This window comes from Arachis stenosperma, chromosome 8 (genome assembly GCF_014773155.1).
Source record: "Arachis stenosperma cultivar V10309 chromosome 8, arast.V10309.gnm1.PFL2, whole genome shotgun sequence".
Classification (NCBI taxonomy): Eukaryota; Viridiplantae; Streptophyta; class Magnoliopsida; order Fabales; family Fabaceae; genus Arachis; species Arachis stenosperma.
The window spans coordinates 45,845,320-45,861,151 of record NC_080384.1 but is presented as its reverse complement, the minus strand read 5'-3'; the positions used below and the strand labels follow the sequence as shown (position 1 = coordinate 45,861,151).

The following is a 15,832-nucleotide window of genomic DNA, read 5'->3' as shown; positions in this document are numbered from 1 at the left end:
AAGCATGAGCTTTTGTCTATATGTTTGAGTCTTCTCTCCTACATAGAACTGAATTTATTTATTGAATTTTGTTAAACTATCTTGTTTTGAACTGAATAAAATGAATTTTCGCTTCAGGAGAATAATAAAGACTAGTTCAATATTACTATAAGAATCTAAACTAAATTATTTTGTTACAAAAAGAGAATAAAAATGAAATATATAACATTTACAAGATTATTGTTAACCTAAAATTAAAGGGAAAAAAAGAAGAATAGAGGGTAAAGCAGGCACTACAGCGTAAAATGGAGTCCTTATATAATAATATGAGAAAAGCAAAGGAAATTACCAATTCAAAGTCCTTTCGAACCAAAGCTGAAGCTAAATCAAGGTTCTAAAAATCGGATTGGTGATTAAACTGTTTTAGTTATTAGTTTATTAGTTTATTGATCTAATTATGGTTTAATTAAAAAAATAATAAAATAATAAATAAATTATAAATAAATACTAAAAATAAAAATAAGATAAAAATAATTTTCTATTATTTCACAAAAATAATTTTATAATAAAAATAGGACAATTGAGTTTCATTCTTTGATTCAAACCAAGATTTCTTCCAAAACAAGAGAAAAGGTTTAATTTGATAAATTTTTTTAAATAGGTGTTTGTATTTTTTAAAAGCATAAAAAGACTATGTATTTGTATTTGTAGCTTTTAAAAAATTGAAATATTTTTAAAAACATCTGAGGCGAAACATTTTAAAATTAGTATGTATCTTTTAAAATAAAAAAATATAATATAACTTCATATATTAACTAATTTTTAAATTTAACGTTTAAATTTATATTTTTTTATATTTTTAAATTTTAAAAATTATTTTACCAAATATAATTATTATTGTTTATATTTATTTAAAATTATTTAATTTAATTTATCAAACATAAATACTATATTTCTTAAGAAATTATCTTTTAAAAACTAGCTTTTACTTTTAAAAAATAAAGATTTTATCAAACTAAGCCAAACTCTAGCGGTAGCCTCCTCCACGGCCGCTCTTCTGCCGGCATCCGTCACGCTCAACACCACCGTCTTCGTTTGGGCGTCGAGTCCGAGTCTCCAACCCCTCTCCTCATTCACCAAGTGCAGTTTCTTCCTCGAGCACGCCGTCCGCCGTCTTCTCTTCGTTTGCTCAGCCACGCTTCTGCCGCCGTTAGTCGTCGTGCTCGCCTCCTGGTCTCCGTCTCGGTCGCGCTTCTGCCCCTCTGCTCAGACTGCTTAGAACGAAGGCAATGACTTCATTTTTTTTTTCATTCTTTGTTCTTCGTTCTTTGCTCAAAAGTCATCGAATGGTTATTAAAAATTTGAATTTTTTGTGGTACTAATTTTTTATTGAGTGATTATTTGATTGTTGATTAGCTCTGGTTCTGCCTTTTTTTCTGTTTTTCTATTCTCCGTCAGTACGTGGATTTTTCCCTGTGAGAAAAATTTTAGTAATCTTGAAGGTTGTTACTTTGTTTTAATGGGTACCGGAATCGAAATCAAAACAAACATGGGGGCTCCCTCTGCGCAACTTGCTTGTGAAGGGGTTGAGAAACCTGTTTTCGATTTTGAAGCTGTGTCCCCTACTATGTTGATACTTGGCTTTCTGAGGGATCTATCCATTGATTTTGAAATCTCCTGTTTTGAAATGCACCCTACCATTAGTGATCAATGATCAGGATCCCACCCTCCACTATGCTCTTGATTATTTTTGCAAGGGGTTGTGGGGGTGAGAAGAGGATTTGATGGCATTTTTGTCTGGTAAATTAGAGAAGGATAGTGCATGTTGGGTTTCTTTTTGTTCACTGCTTGGAACTTTGTTGCTGAAAATTGTACATGTCTAATGATGTGTCTTCTGATTCAATGATTTGCTAAACTCTGTGACTTTTCTGTATTAGTCTAGCTACATTGAGCAGCATTATGTTGGACTATCAATTTTTGGATTGGTTTCAAGTTTCAACTTTCAAGTTTTCTTCAATAGGATTCACTTGAGTGAATTACATGATGCTACACATCCTGATGTGAATTTTAGCCGTATTTGATGGCTGTAGGTAGTCTAGGATTGTAAAGCACCACTTTGATATTAACTTTTATCTTAACCACTCCTGTTCAGGTTTCTATGTGTACCAGAATATGATTACCTTATTTATTTATCTTTTGAATACATGGTGTGATTTTGAACTTTTCAAGTTTAATTTGGAATTAAGAGAGCATTGTGTATTTCAGGATTGTGTTATTGCTAAATGGAGTCACATGCAATGATTCTTCCGTCGCGCTATTATTCAGTTCCTCTAGTATTGTCCACTACCCAACCTACTCTTCCATTTCTTGCTTTTCCCTCAAAAACTTCTCTTTCATTTCCGCGCCTCAATTTTCCAACCACAGGTAATTAACCACTTAATTATTCAGTTAGTTACAATTGTTAGTTACCCTAGTACTCAAGTTTGCGCTCCATCTGTTTGTATAAATGCCTATAACAAACTTGCAGAGCAAAATTTATCCATATTTTCTTTTGTTTTGTTTGTTTTCTATGTTTCAAGAGATCATAGGGCTGCCATTGTGAACAATTTTTTTTATTTTTGATATGAAGCAGGGGGAAGGTTGTGGCACTGTCTAACTGTTAGTGAAGGCTTGTCCTCTGCCAGTTCCTCTGGAAGCAGTGTTGATGTTGATGATGGCAGTGGCGGTGGCGGTGGAAAAGAAGAGGTACTGTTGGATGAGAGTCGAATGGTTAGGGTGTGTGATAAGCTTATTGGTGTTTTCATGGTTGACAAGCCCACACCTACCGATTGGAGGAGGTTGCTGGCTTTTAGCAGGGAGTGGGACAGCATTAGGCCCCATTTCTTCAAGCGATGTCAGGATAGGGCAGATGTCGAGGCTGATCCCACAATGAAGGAGAGGCTGCTCCGCCTTGGAAGGAAGCTTAAAGAGGTATTACCATGTGCACTATTTGTAAGACAAGAAATGAATATGAAATAAAAAAGGTGTTAGATAGTACAAACCACACTGTTATACTGGAAATTTGTTACAGGTCAAAGCTTGAAGCCCTGGAAACACCATTTGTAATGGCCTAACAAGACAGATGGTTGTATCAAGGAAATAGTCCTGCACTTTAAGAGTTTAAGGATATACCATTTGTAGTGTTTATAGGGTGTAACCATATTGCTATGTGCACGGACAAGGTGTGAAAGAAAGAAAGAAAGGAAGGACGGAATAATATGTCCTTGCTTTTCAGTCCCCCATTTTTGTTTTGCCACAGTTTGAATGGGATATGATCATTATTGTATTTTTGTAATGCAGTCCTACTGTAAGCTGTATTTATTTGGGAGGCATAAAGTAGGGAATGTTGCAATTTTATTAAAAAGTTCTTGTGCAGATTGATGAGGATGTGCAAAGACATAATGATCTACTTGAAGTTATCAAAGGGGACCCATCAGGAATTACTGACATTGTCGCCAAGCGTCGTAAAGATTTTACAAAAGAATTCTTTGTGCACCTTCATACTGTAGCTGAATCCTACTATGACAATGCTGAAATGCAAAATGGTAGGATTTTGTTTTACAGGCTTATAGCATCTTTGTCTATTTTCTATAACACTTTGGATTTAGTTTCCAATCTCATATCAAAATGTGTCATCTTCATTTCTTGTCTTGTAAATTATCAAGCCACATTTAGTTCATTCAGTTCTGAGTTTTGGATGTATTCTGAACAATTACATTATTTTTCTTATTTGCCATAAATTAACTTTAATGAGGTAGAAGAAACTTAGACTCTTAAATTTGTGTAAATTTTAGTACCCTTGATCGAAACTTAAAAACTAGAATAATATTAATTGATCCTCAGAATACTAATGGCGGTAGTTCAGTCCTGCATATTTAATTAATTTGTTTGTTTATAACCTTCCTTTTTTTTGTGACAAGAACTTGCAAAGCTTGGGAACATTTGCTTGGCTGCTGTACAAGCCTATGACGATGCAACCGAAAGCATGGAAAAGTTAAATGAAGCAGAGTTGAAATTCCAAGATATTTTCAATTCGCCCTCACTTGATGCTGCCTGCAGAAAAATAGACAGTTTGGCTGAAAAAAAAGAACTTGATTCCACATTGGTATTGATGATCACCAAAGCTTGGTCGGCTGCTAAGGAATCAAACATGATGAAAGATGAGGTATTGATGATGAAATCTGCATTTTCCTATTCCTATCTATGTTGATATATCTACTTAACTTTATGAGCTCGAAGGTTAAGAAATTTTTGTATGATTATTGCAAGTTTGCAACTAATATAGTTTATTTAGGGTACACTGGTAGTGTAACCACATGGGAATTCCATTTTTGTTAAAGGAGAGATGTCATAAAAGGGTCTACTCATTTCAGATTTATGTTTGCCATAACATTATATGTAAATCTTGCCATTTTCTTATATTATTGTATGCAGGTAAAAGATGTACTTTATCATTTATACAAGACTGCCGTGGGAAACCTACAGAGACTTGTGCCAAAAGAGATTCGAATTATCAAATATCTTATTAGAATTGAGGATCCTGAGGAACAACTGTGTGCTCTCAAAGATACATTTACACCTGGAGAAGAACTTGAAGGAATCGATGTTGATAACTTGTATACGTATGTATTAATTTTAGGATTTTAACTTATTGAAATAGAATTTACTTACAGTTGTGTTAACCATTTCGTTATTAATTTTTAGGACACCAGAGAAACTTCACACATGGATAAAGACTGTGGTGGATACTTATCATTTGAGCACAGAAGGTACCCTTATTAGGGAAGCAAGGGATATGCTGAATCCAGAGGTCATCCAAAAATTGGAGGTCCTTAAAACTGTTGTGGAAAGGAATTTCATGTGAATTTGAGCTTAGCTTAAAAATATGGGTGCACTTGGAGTGTAACATAATACAGCTGCATGCTTTGCATTGCCAAATGAAACTGAAATGCAGCAAAATAGCAATCTGTTAGAGTTATTTTTGTATAGCTGTAGAGTTAGTTTTGTATACTTGGCAGGTTAGTTAGTCTGTTAGATCTAAGTCCTACACCACTAGTTAGTTATTTATTATTCCTATTTGTACAGCTATATACATTGCACATAATTTTGGTTTTGTGAATTAATTGAATCATTCCAAAATTCCTTTCTCTCTCAATCTCAATCTCGTTCTACTCTCTTATATTTTCTCTGCTCAAGGCTGCATTACAAGCCTCCCTCTCTTCAAGCTTGTTCTTGCAAGTTATTTGAATTACAAGCTCGATATTATTTTACATGGTATCAGAGCCTCCAAAGTCAGAAATGACAGATCACTCACCAGATCCGAATGCAAGTCATTCATCGAATTTCACTGCAGATTTTGAGAGATTCACTAGTTTCATGTGTCAATTCTCTCAATTTCAAGCACACATCGGCAGATCCGGCTCCTCTTCTACCATTTCCGATCCGATCAGTCCTTATTTTTTCATCTAGAAGAAAGTCCTGGAACTCCTCTGATTCTGCTCTAGCTAACGCCGCAAAATTATTACCAGTGGTCGCATGACATGTGGAGAGCACTGAGATCGAAGAACAAGGTGAAGTTCCTTGAAGGATTGATTTCGAAACCGACCGAAGGCGATCCTACTTTCAAAGCATGGGACAGGTGCAACAATCTTCTTCTCTCTTGGATCAACCTCTCTCTCAGTCCTGAGATTGCTAAAAGCGTGATGTGGATTAGTTCAGATGCAGATTTGTGAAACGATTTGAGGCATCGTTATTTGCATGGAGATGTTTTTTGAGTAGGTGAGTTGAAAGAGGAATTCTATGCACTCAAACAAGGTGATCTCTTTATCACTTCTTATTTTACAATGTTGAAGGCTATCTGGAAAGAATTAGAAAATTTACATGCCATCCTTAATTGTGTTCCTTGTGTGAGTGGTTGCTCTTGTGGATTAAAAATCGTTCGAGATCATGCATCTGAAGAATATGTTGTTAAATTTTTGAGAGGTTTGAATGAACAATATTCCACTGTTAAATCACAAATTATGCTTATGAAGCCATTGCCTGAAATCAATATTGTGCTAGTTATGCCAACTCAACAGGAACGACAGTTGAATTGTGAGTTGTTTGATATTAAAATTGTAACTAATTCTTTGGAAGTGCAAGACTCGGCTGGAGGTGGTTCATTCCCAGCGAGAGGCAGAAGCCATGGGAGAAGTACAGGTAGAGGAGGCACTCAGAAATCATATGGTCGAGAATACACTTCCAAGCTTTGTAGCTATTGTAATCGAATTGGTCATTTAGCAGAAACTTGCAGCAAGAAAAAAGGCTTTCCTGCTCACTTAAAACAGCGAGTAGCTAATCAAATCAGCACTACAGGGACAGTTGAGAATTCCAGTTGAGAATTCCAGTGCTGAGATCACTGATTCTGGCTCGGATGAAAAGAGTAGCGATAAATTACTTGTGTTAACTCCAGATCAGAAATAAAACTTTACTGGCTCTCCTCCAACAACCATTCATGCCAGCTTCCAATAGTGTTAACCACATCTTTTCTTCGGCCACCCTCACTCAGCCAAAAAGTAGGCATTTCTTGAATATGTCATCAAATTTTAATAAAACCTCTTAGATACTTGACAGTGGAGCCACTGATTATGCATCGTACCTTCAAGAGTCTTTTAAAATTTTCTTTTACATGAAGCCATTCTTAGTAAATCTACCTGATGGCTCCACCATCACTACAAACATTTGTGGCACTGTACAACTTTCGAACAATTTGATCCTTACCAATATTTTATTCATACCTCGCTTCAAATATAATTTAATTTCAGTTTCTAAACTCACAAAATCATTGCATTGTGAATTAAAATTCACTAATTCTTCTTGTGAGATACATGTACTCCCATCATTGAAGATGATTGGACAAATGTCATTGGTGATCTCTATATGATGAATGCTCAACCTTGAAAACTAACTACACCAGCAGTTCATATACCCTCTGTAACACATTAATTAGCCTAAGCCTTATGTCGTGCCGTAAAGTAAAGGTTAATCAAAGATTACAACAGTTTTAAACTCATACATATATATATATATATATATATATATATATATATATATATATATATATATATATATATATATATAGAAAGAATAGTATAATCTAGAAGTCCGATGAAGGATATAGCTCAAAAACAGAATTTTAAAAGCACAAAACGTACTAACGAAACTACTAGCTTAAGGCACGAGAAACAGATAAGATATAACAAAAGATAAGTATATAATATCATAGGAAACTAGTCACGACTCGCGGAGTTTAAGCCGGCTAGCCATATACAGGTAAACAGAATTATACAGTGCAAACAACTTATACATATTTTGTTCTCTCAAATATATGCCTCTAGGCAAAACAAAATACAAAAGGAGAGATGTATAAACAAAATAAACCAAAAGACTCTAAAAGAATCCAAGATCTTCCGCTTCTGTCACCATCCAAAACAACTCACCGAGGTGGGTTGCGACCTGTATCTGAAAAACACAACATAATTATGGTATGAGAATCGGAGGTTCTCAGTATGGTAACAGTGCCCAGTGATGTAGGATATAAGACCCCGGGACGCCAAAGGCAATCTTAAACTCCATATCCATCACAAGATTTCAAACTTAAGCATTCTAAAACAGATAAGCATAATATACCAACATTGACTTAAATAAACCATGTCATCTATCTTAGGGGATTTCTACTCTAACCAAACACCACTATCCTACAGCCTTCACCAACTGATCCTCCATGCGATCCCATCGCCACCGCCTTCCAAACCTCCTCAATCCAGTAAAAAACACAGGTAATATACAATGCAAGTAAAGCACAAGTAGAAGCATATAAGACAAATAATTTAGATAGCAAGTAAGCATGTTATTCAATTAGGCAAGCCATTACAAGTAAACAAAGCATACAAACAGATAGAAAATATATATGATGAATGCCTGCTCTATTGGCTATGATATCACATTGTCAATTCAACTGCCAACCCGACACATCTCCATGGAGATGTTGTCCTTCGGATTCATGGTGTGGGAACCCCCGAGATATAGTGCTCGGATCACTATCCAGGGTTTTGCGCCTGTACGCATAGGGGTGTGCGTACGCACAAGGGTCAAAACTCAAAAGGATTTGTTCACTCACACAACCTGTGTCAGCGCCTCCAACAGACTGGCCTCCCCAACGTGTGCATCCGCACAGGCCTGTGCGTCCGCACAGGTTGAAATTCTTCCTCTAATGTGCGTGCGCACCAACTGTGCTAGCGCTGCAACCAGTAGGCACTTCTCTGCCTGTGCGTGCGCACAGGTGTGTGCATGCGTACAGGTGTGTGCGTCCACACAGATCAAAATTTTCGCAGGGTTATGTGCGCGCACAAAGCTGTGCGTGCGCACACATCAGAAATCATAAAATTCTGTGACTTTGCAGAATTTCATATTTTTAACACCAACTTTGAATGATCATAACTTCCTTCCTAAAATTCCAAATTCTTCAAACTTTATATCGATTTAAAGGGTTTTCAAAGATCTTTAATTATAAACAAATTTCAATCAATTTCGAAAATCGAGAAAAAAATTATGATCGAACAAAGTTCACCCAAAAACCTAAATTTACCAAACTTCACAATTTCCACAATTTCTTACCATACACATTCCAAATCATACCAAACCATTCAAAAACTCCATTTTTCATCAAGATTAACCTATTGCGCCATATTACACCAATATTACCATACTTTCATTCACATAACCTTCTCCTCTTCCTCAACATCCATATATCACCTAACACACAGGCTAATCAATCTTCTTTCACATTTTCCAACCACTTTACCAATTCATCAATTCCAACATCACACATATCATCACACTTCATTTGTCGAATTCACATAGTCAATCATCACCCTATCATCACCAATTTACAATAAATCATCATACATCAATATTCCCAACTCATCAACCATTATCATGCATACCTATCCTATAAGTCACTAGCCTAAGTGTCCATGAATATTATATACTACATAGAGAAAACCAAAACCATACCTTGGTCGATCCCCAATATGCACCAAAACCCTAAATTGAGCCCAAGACAAGCTTTCAAGCACAATCTAAGCCACCAAGATTCTCCAACAAGCATCAACAAACTCCAAACTCACCATAACCAAGCTATATGTGCACAAACCATCATAAATCAACATAGAGCTCATTACAATTGAAATTTTACAAGAGTTTCACTGCCTCTTACCTTATCCAACAGTTTTGAAAGGCAAAACCAATATCAATCAAAGGCTAGAGTGTACCTAAACACCCAAAAATCACAAAACCTCACTTAGCCAAAACCCTAAAAACTCGAAACTTTAAAGAGAGGAACTAGGAAGATTTCATGATTATCTCAAGAGTTTTTTAGATGGATTTTGTAGAGCTCTTCACAAGAAATGCGTAGTCGCAAACGGTGCGACGATCGGAGCTCTATAGCTCAAGATATGAGCTTGGGAAGAAGATGATGAATAGTGCCAAAAGAGGGTTTCTTCTTCCTCTCTTCATTTCAGCGTGAGTGTAGGTGTGTTTGAGTGTTGTTGCTGATTTGGTTCATTAAGTGAACCTTATATATGTTGGGCTTGGGCCCAACTTGAGCCCGGTCCAACCCGTTAGTATTTTTAGCCTGTTTGGCCCAACTTCGAGCCAAACCTTTAAAATTAACGCCCGATTTTCTATTACTAATGTTTTTCTAAGGTTTTTTCTGTTTCTACTTTTTCTCGTGCGGTACCAGGCAGACTTGAACCGGTTCGACTGTCGGTTCGCAGTTTTTCACGATTTTTCGCAGAAAACACATTTTCTGACTCGGAAGGACCTACTGAGTCCAAAAATCATATTTAAATTCCCAAATTCTCATCCTAACTTTCCGGAATTTAATTTGGACATTTAAATGATTTTATCCGTGAAAAATCCGGTTCCTACACCCTCAATAAATCTGATAGTGCAGCAAAATCTAGGAACCTTATGGCATGCTAGAATAGGTCTTCTACCATATAGTAGAATGTCCATAATGAAAAATACATTTTCATTCATCGAGTGCATCTCATCATCTCATGTTTGTGATTCTTGTCACTTTGCTAGACAAAAGAAATTGTCATTTTCTACTAGTAACACACACTCTGAAAGTGTTTGACTTAATACACATAGATATTTTGGGGTCACTCTCAATTCTATCAACTTCTGGCTATAAATACTTTCTTACTATTGTAGAAAATAAAACAAGGTTCACTTGGATTTATTGCATGAAATTGAAATCAGAAGTTGCAAAATTGGTGAAAATTTTGTTCAACCGGTGCAAACCCAATTTCATAAAATCGTTAAACAAATTAGAACAGATAATGGAATGGAGTTTAAAATGGATTCTTTCTACAACTCAAAAGGAATATTGCATCAAACATCTTGTGTTGAGACTCTTCAATAAAATGGAATTGTTGAGAGGAAGCATCAACACATTGAATGTTGCAAGAACACTTTTATTTCATTCTCATGTTCCAAAATATTTTTGGCACTATGGAGTGCAATATTCGATACATTTAATCAATAGACTGCCAAGCACTTTCTTAAATCATAAAACTTCTTATGAAGCTCTTTTCAACGCTAAACCAGATTTAAATTCTCTCAAGGTGTTCAGTTGTCTTGTTTTTGCCATTACTTTAAGTGCTGATAGAAGAAAATTAGATCCAAGAGCTCGAAAATATATTTTTCTCGGATATCAATCAAGCACAAAAGGATACATTCTGTTTGACTTGAAACAAAAAAAACTTTTCATATCAAGAAACACTGAATTTTATGAGCACCATTTTTCTTTTAAACAAGTGACAAACGATCTCTCTTCCATACATCAACATCCATTGAAGTCGTCAAATTCTGACCCTTTTGTATTTTACTATGATAATTTCACACATAATACAGCTGCATCTCATCATAACACACCAGCACCTCCCACCATAAGCATTGCATCAGATTCATCTATAAGTTCTACATTGCCAATGGCATCTCTCATGACATAATTACTTCTTCATCATCCTTAGCATTGGAACCAGCATTAGCACAAGCACCATTAGACCATACATCCACTAACATTGAACCTCCACCTACTGTACCAATTTTTAGAAGATTTGAACAAGAAAGAAAACAATTGTCTTATCTTAAAGATTTTCATTGTTTCCACATTTCATCACATAGAGATCCAATGAATGCTATCCAATTACCTTCCAACTTGTAAGTATCCTCTTTCTCATCATTTGTCATATGCATTATTCTCTCTCCCAAGCACCTGGCCTTTACTTCTTCACTCATAAATAACCCAGATCCCAAACACTATTTTGAGGCTGTCATGCATGATTGCTGGTGGAAGGCCATTGAGGCAAAACTCACTGCTCATGAGCAAAACAAGACCTGGATCATCACTCCTCTTTCTCCTGGAAAGAATGCAGTTGGTTGTAAATGGATCTTTCGTACCAAATTCAATCCGGATGACACCATTGAGAGACACAAAGCGCGGCTTGTTGCCCAAGGCTTCACTTAAATTCCTAGAGTGGACTACATTGACACCTTTAGTCCCGTTGTGAAGATGAGCACTATGAGAGTTCTCCTTGCATTGCCATTGCCGCAGCGAAGAACTGACACCTTCATCAGCTTGATGTGAATACGGCTTTCCTTCATGGCGACCTCCACTCCCAAAGGGACTGCAATGTTCAAATCCCAAGTTAGTTTGCAAGTTGACGAGATCTTTGTACGACTTGAAACAGGCTAGTTGCCAGTGGAACATCAAACTCTCTGCTGCTCTTGCTAACTTGGGGTTCACTCAATCTAAAAATGATCATTCATTGTTTACTAAATCCACCGGTACAAGATTTACTGCCATCCTTGTTTATGTGGATGATTTAGTGGTGGCAGGAAACGATCCGGATGAAATTCAGGCCGTTAAGGTTTTCTTAGATGATAAATTCAAGATTAAGGATCTTGGCATCCTCAAGTTTTTTATTGGTATGGAGGTGGCGCACAACAAAATCAGTATCGCACTGTATCAAAGGAAATATGCATTAGACTTAATCACGGATTGTGGCTTATTTGGTGCCAAGCCAGCTTCTATGCCTATGGAGTATACTACCTCCCTGTCTAAGGATTCAGGTTCTACTCTTCTTGATGCAACCATGTATCGCAGATTGGTGGGCAGACTTCTATATCTTACAAATACAAGACCTGACCTAAGCTATTCAGTTGGGTGCTTATCTCAGTTCATGGATTCACCCATTGATGCTCACTTAACGAAAGCCTATCGAGTCTTTTGATATCTAAAGCAATCCCCTGCAACAGGCCTATTCTTCTCAGCCAACAATTCTTTTAAACTCTCTGGTTAGATTCTGATTGGGGTGCTAGCAAAAACACTAGAAAATCCATTAGTGGCTATTGCTTCTTTCTTGGCCACACTCTCTTTTTTTGAAAGAGTAAAAAGCAAGCCACAGTTTCAAGGTCCTCATCAGAAGCTGAATATCGTGTCCTTGCTAATGGCACTTGTGAGCTTATTTGGTTACTCAAGCTGTTAAAAGAATTTGATATTCACCCTCCTCTTCCGGTCGATATTTTTTGTGACAATAATTCAGCTATCTACATTGCATCAAATCCTGTATTCCATGAGAGAACCAGGCATGTTTAGGTGGATTGTCATGTGGTTCGAAACAAATTTAAAGAAGGGATTTCTAATCTCAGGCACATTGTCTCTAGTGAGCAACCTGCAGAGCTTTTCACTTAACCCCTTGCTCTCAGACCATTTTCTCACTTGCTTTCCAAGCTGGGCTTACTTGATTTGCACAACCCAAGTAATACCAGCTTGCAGGGGACTGTAACATAATACAGCTGCATGCATTGCATTGCCAAATGAAACTGAAAATGCAGTAAAATAGTAATTTGTTAGAGTTTTTTTTGTATAGTTGTAGAATAGTTTTGTGTAGCTGGCAAGTTAGTTAGTCTGTTAGATCTAAGTTCTACACCACTAGTTAGTTATTTATTATTCCTATTTGTACAACTATCTACACTGCACATAGTTTTAGTTCCCTGAATTAATTAAATCATTCCAAAATTTCTTTTTCTCTCAATCTCAATCTCGTTTTACTCTCTTCTATTTTCTTTGCTCAAGGCTGTATTATCAGCCTTTCTCTCTTCAAGCTTATTATTACAAGTTATTTAAATTACAAGCTCGATATCATTTTATATGGAGCATGAGTCTTAGATGTCTACCAATCTGTAAGCCCTGAATTAAATGCATTGATTCAAGGGTTTAGACATTTTCTTTAAACAATAGAATCAGCTAAGCCTCGGAAAAAGCTAGACAATTCTTGATAATTATAGCGTCTAATATAAAGTTAGGTCCTGGTTATTTTGGTTTCAAAAGCATGTTGAAAACTGGGTGAGAGTAGGGGAATGTGAACTTTGCATATGGTATGGCATATTTGAGATAGGAAAATGACATATTGGAAATTGAGAATTGGAATAAAATATTTGTAGGTGTAATTTTTGCAGATAAATGTACAGCCTTTTGTATCTATTCCCCCCTTTATTCCTCCGTGTGTAATTAAATCCAGAAAAATAAGCAATAGAATACAGATTTGGTCAATCTTACTAATATGAATATATTGCATGTATTAACTATTTGCTTTTCATCATTGTGGTCGGTGATTGGCTGGCCAATTTTGCTTATGGAATTGGACATTGATTCTAATTTGGAAATTTCTCCTGGTGGTTACGAACTTACGATAGTGGTTCCTTGCTTGTGGAAATGTTGTCCTCCACTATGTTGTTGTTCCCCACTTTTTTTTACTGAAAAGCAACTTTTGACAATTGTAATTGGGATGATTTTATCATGGACTTATTTGATCGAGTGGAGGGGGTTATTCAACAAAGATTTCAATCTTTATATATTCTCCACTTATGAGTTTAATCAAAATATCTAAACATATTTTTAGGAAAGATCACTTGGGAAGACTGGAACTAAGAAGTGTCTTCCTAAAATATATTTCTAGTTATCTCATTATTATGTTTAGATATCATTTTGGACAGACCCCCTAATTCGGCGATGGTGGACTAGCATAGAAATTATAGCTATGTCGGTATAGTTATTGTCCATATTTACGACTGTTGCATTTTATTTCACACTTTTTATTCAATTTCTATGAAAAAAATTGGTTCCGTCGTACGCTATATTGTGCGGACACGGACATGAGACATGACACGACACGAGACACAGGATATGTTGATAGCAGTAACAGACCCAAAAAATTTATATTAGGGGACAAAAATAATATACATTACATTTAAAAAAATATTAATTTAAATTTTAAAAAATAAAAATATACATTAATTATTCGAATACAAGAAAAAAAAATTACATATAATAAAATAAGACGAAATATATTTTTTAAAATATTTTTCATATTATTTCTAAAAATAAAAAAGTATATATTCTAAATTAATAAATTGATCAATTGACTTCAGAATTTTATATGCAACATAATTACTAATAAAATAGAACAAAAGATAAACAAATAAATAATAAGGATAAGTAAATTAAGAATAAAATAAAATATATAAATTTATGAAGAGAATAACAAATTAGATTAATACTTAAACTATAATTGTTTGAATTAAAATTTACAATTGAAAATATCAAAAAGAAAAATAATAAAATTAAAAGATACATAGAGTCATAAAAAATTATATAAAAAATATTTAAAATTTATTTTTTGATGAAAAAAAATGACCATTGAAAAATGAATAGAAAAAAAAAGTTGAAAAGTAAGAAAAATGTTTTAATAAAATAAAAGAGTAGTGACGGCTGAAATTTGAAAATGAAAGAAGATTAAATTTGATTAGATTATTTAATAGTCAAGATAAAATAAATTTAAAAATTTAAATAATTGGATTTAATTTATTTATAATAGAATTATTTAAAATTTAAAATAAAAATATATATATATATATATATATATATATATATATATATATATATATATATATTTAAAAGAAATTGAAATCGGAGTGGGGACAAGTGCCCCTGTCATAGCACGTAGGTCCGTGCCTGTGGATACGTAAATTTTAAAATCAACGCATACATATAAAATATAAAATATAAAATATTTTTTAAATAAATTATAATAATGTTTTGATATTTTGTTAATATTAAAATATAAATTAATTTTTTAAATTATTTTTAATATCTTACTTTAATTATATTAAGCATTTAAAATATTTTTTGATTTTAATAAATAATAATATATACTATATTTAAATTTATTTCAAAAATATGCGTTAAGAATAAGATTGGACACGCTGACACGTGATGGTATTTAGGTGTGTCTAAAGTAAAAAATTTTTTACTTTTTATTAAGACACGATTTAGACACAACAAATATGCGTGTTCGACGAGTGTCGGTGAATGTCGTATTCAAAATGTGTCTAACACGTGAACACGATAACTCAGCAAAATGTCCATGCTTCATATGTCATACGAAAAAAATACTGATCATCATTAATTCTTCTTCCTTCTATGGTATTATTAGCTCGTCATTTTGAAAGAAAAAATAATAATGAGAATCAGGGGAAATTCCCCTATTTTTTTCAAAAAATATTCTTGACTTTTGTATTTTTTTTATATTATGTTTATTTTCTTTTTTTTTTTCCTCCAATTAAGATCTGAATGTTGGTTCCAAACTTCCAATTTAATTTTGGAATCGCATTTTCATTAATTGGATTGGTCCTGGCAGACATG

At 34.5% G+C, this 15,832-nt stretch overlaps 1 protein-coding gene across 2 annotated transcripts; it reads left to right on the top strand.

Moving 5' to 3' along the window:
* The first annotated feature begins 973 nt into the window (after window positions 1-973).
* Window positions 974-5,157, top strand: LOC130944236 (uncharacterized protein At4g37920-like). Of its 2 annotated transcripts, none has more exons than XM_057872457.1 (7): window positions 974-1,265; window positions 2,245-2,403; window positions 2,612-2,949; window positions 3,395-3,563; window positions 3,939-4,183; window positions 4,453-4,640; window positions 4,723-5,157. In XM_057872457.1, exons 2-7 carry the CDS (start codon window positions 2,262-2,264, stop codon window positions 4,880-4,882), a joined length of 1,242 nt encoding a protein of 413 aa, XP_057728440.1. In that variant the 5' UTR covers window positions 974-1,265; window positions 2,245-2,261; the 3' UTR covers window positions 4,883-5,157. The 2 variants fall into 2 exon arrangements, with proteins under 2 accessions (XP_057728440.1, XP_057728439.1); XM_057872456.1 differs by having other exon boundaries at window positions 2,609-2,949.
* Window positions 5,158-15,832: the final 10,675 nt, after the last annotated feature.

Bases quoted from the DNA above. Each gene is read 5' to 3' on its own strand.
- LOC130944236 (XM_057872456.1), top strand. From the start codon at position 2,262: ATGGAGTCACATGCAATGATTCTTCCGTCGCGCTATTATTCAGTTCCT. The intron at 2,404-2,608 runs GTAATTAACCAC...TTTGATATGAAG, and splicing joins CCTCAATTTTCCAACCACAG to CAGGGGGAAGGTTGTGGCAC. The intron at 4,641-4,722 runs GTATGTATTAAT...ATTAATTTTTAG, and splicing joins GATGTTGATAACTTGTATAC to GACACCAGAGAAACTTCACA.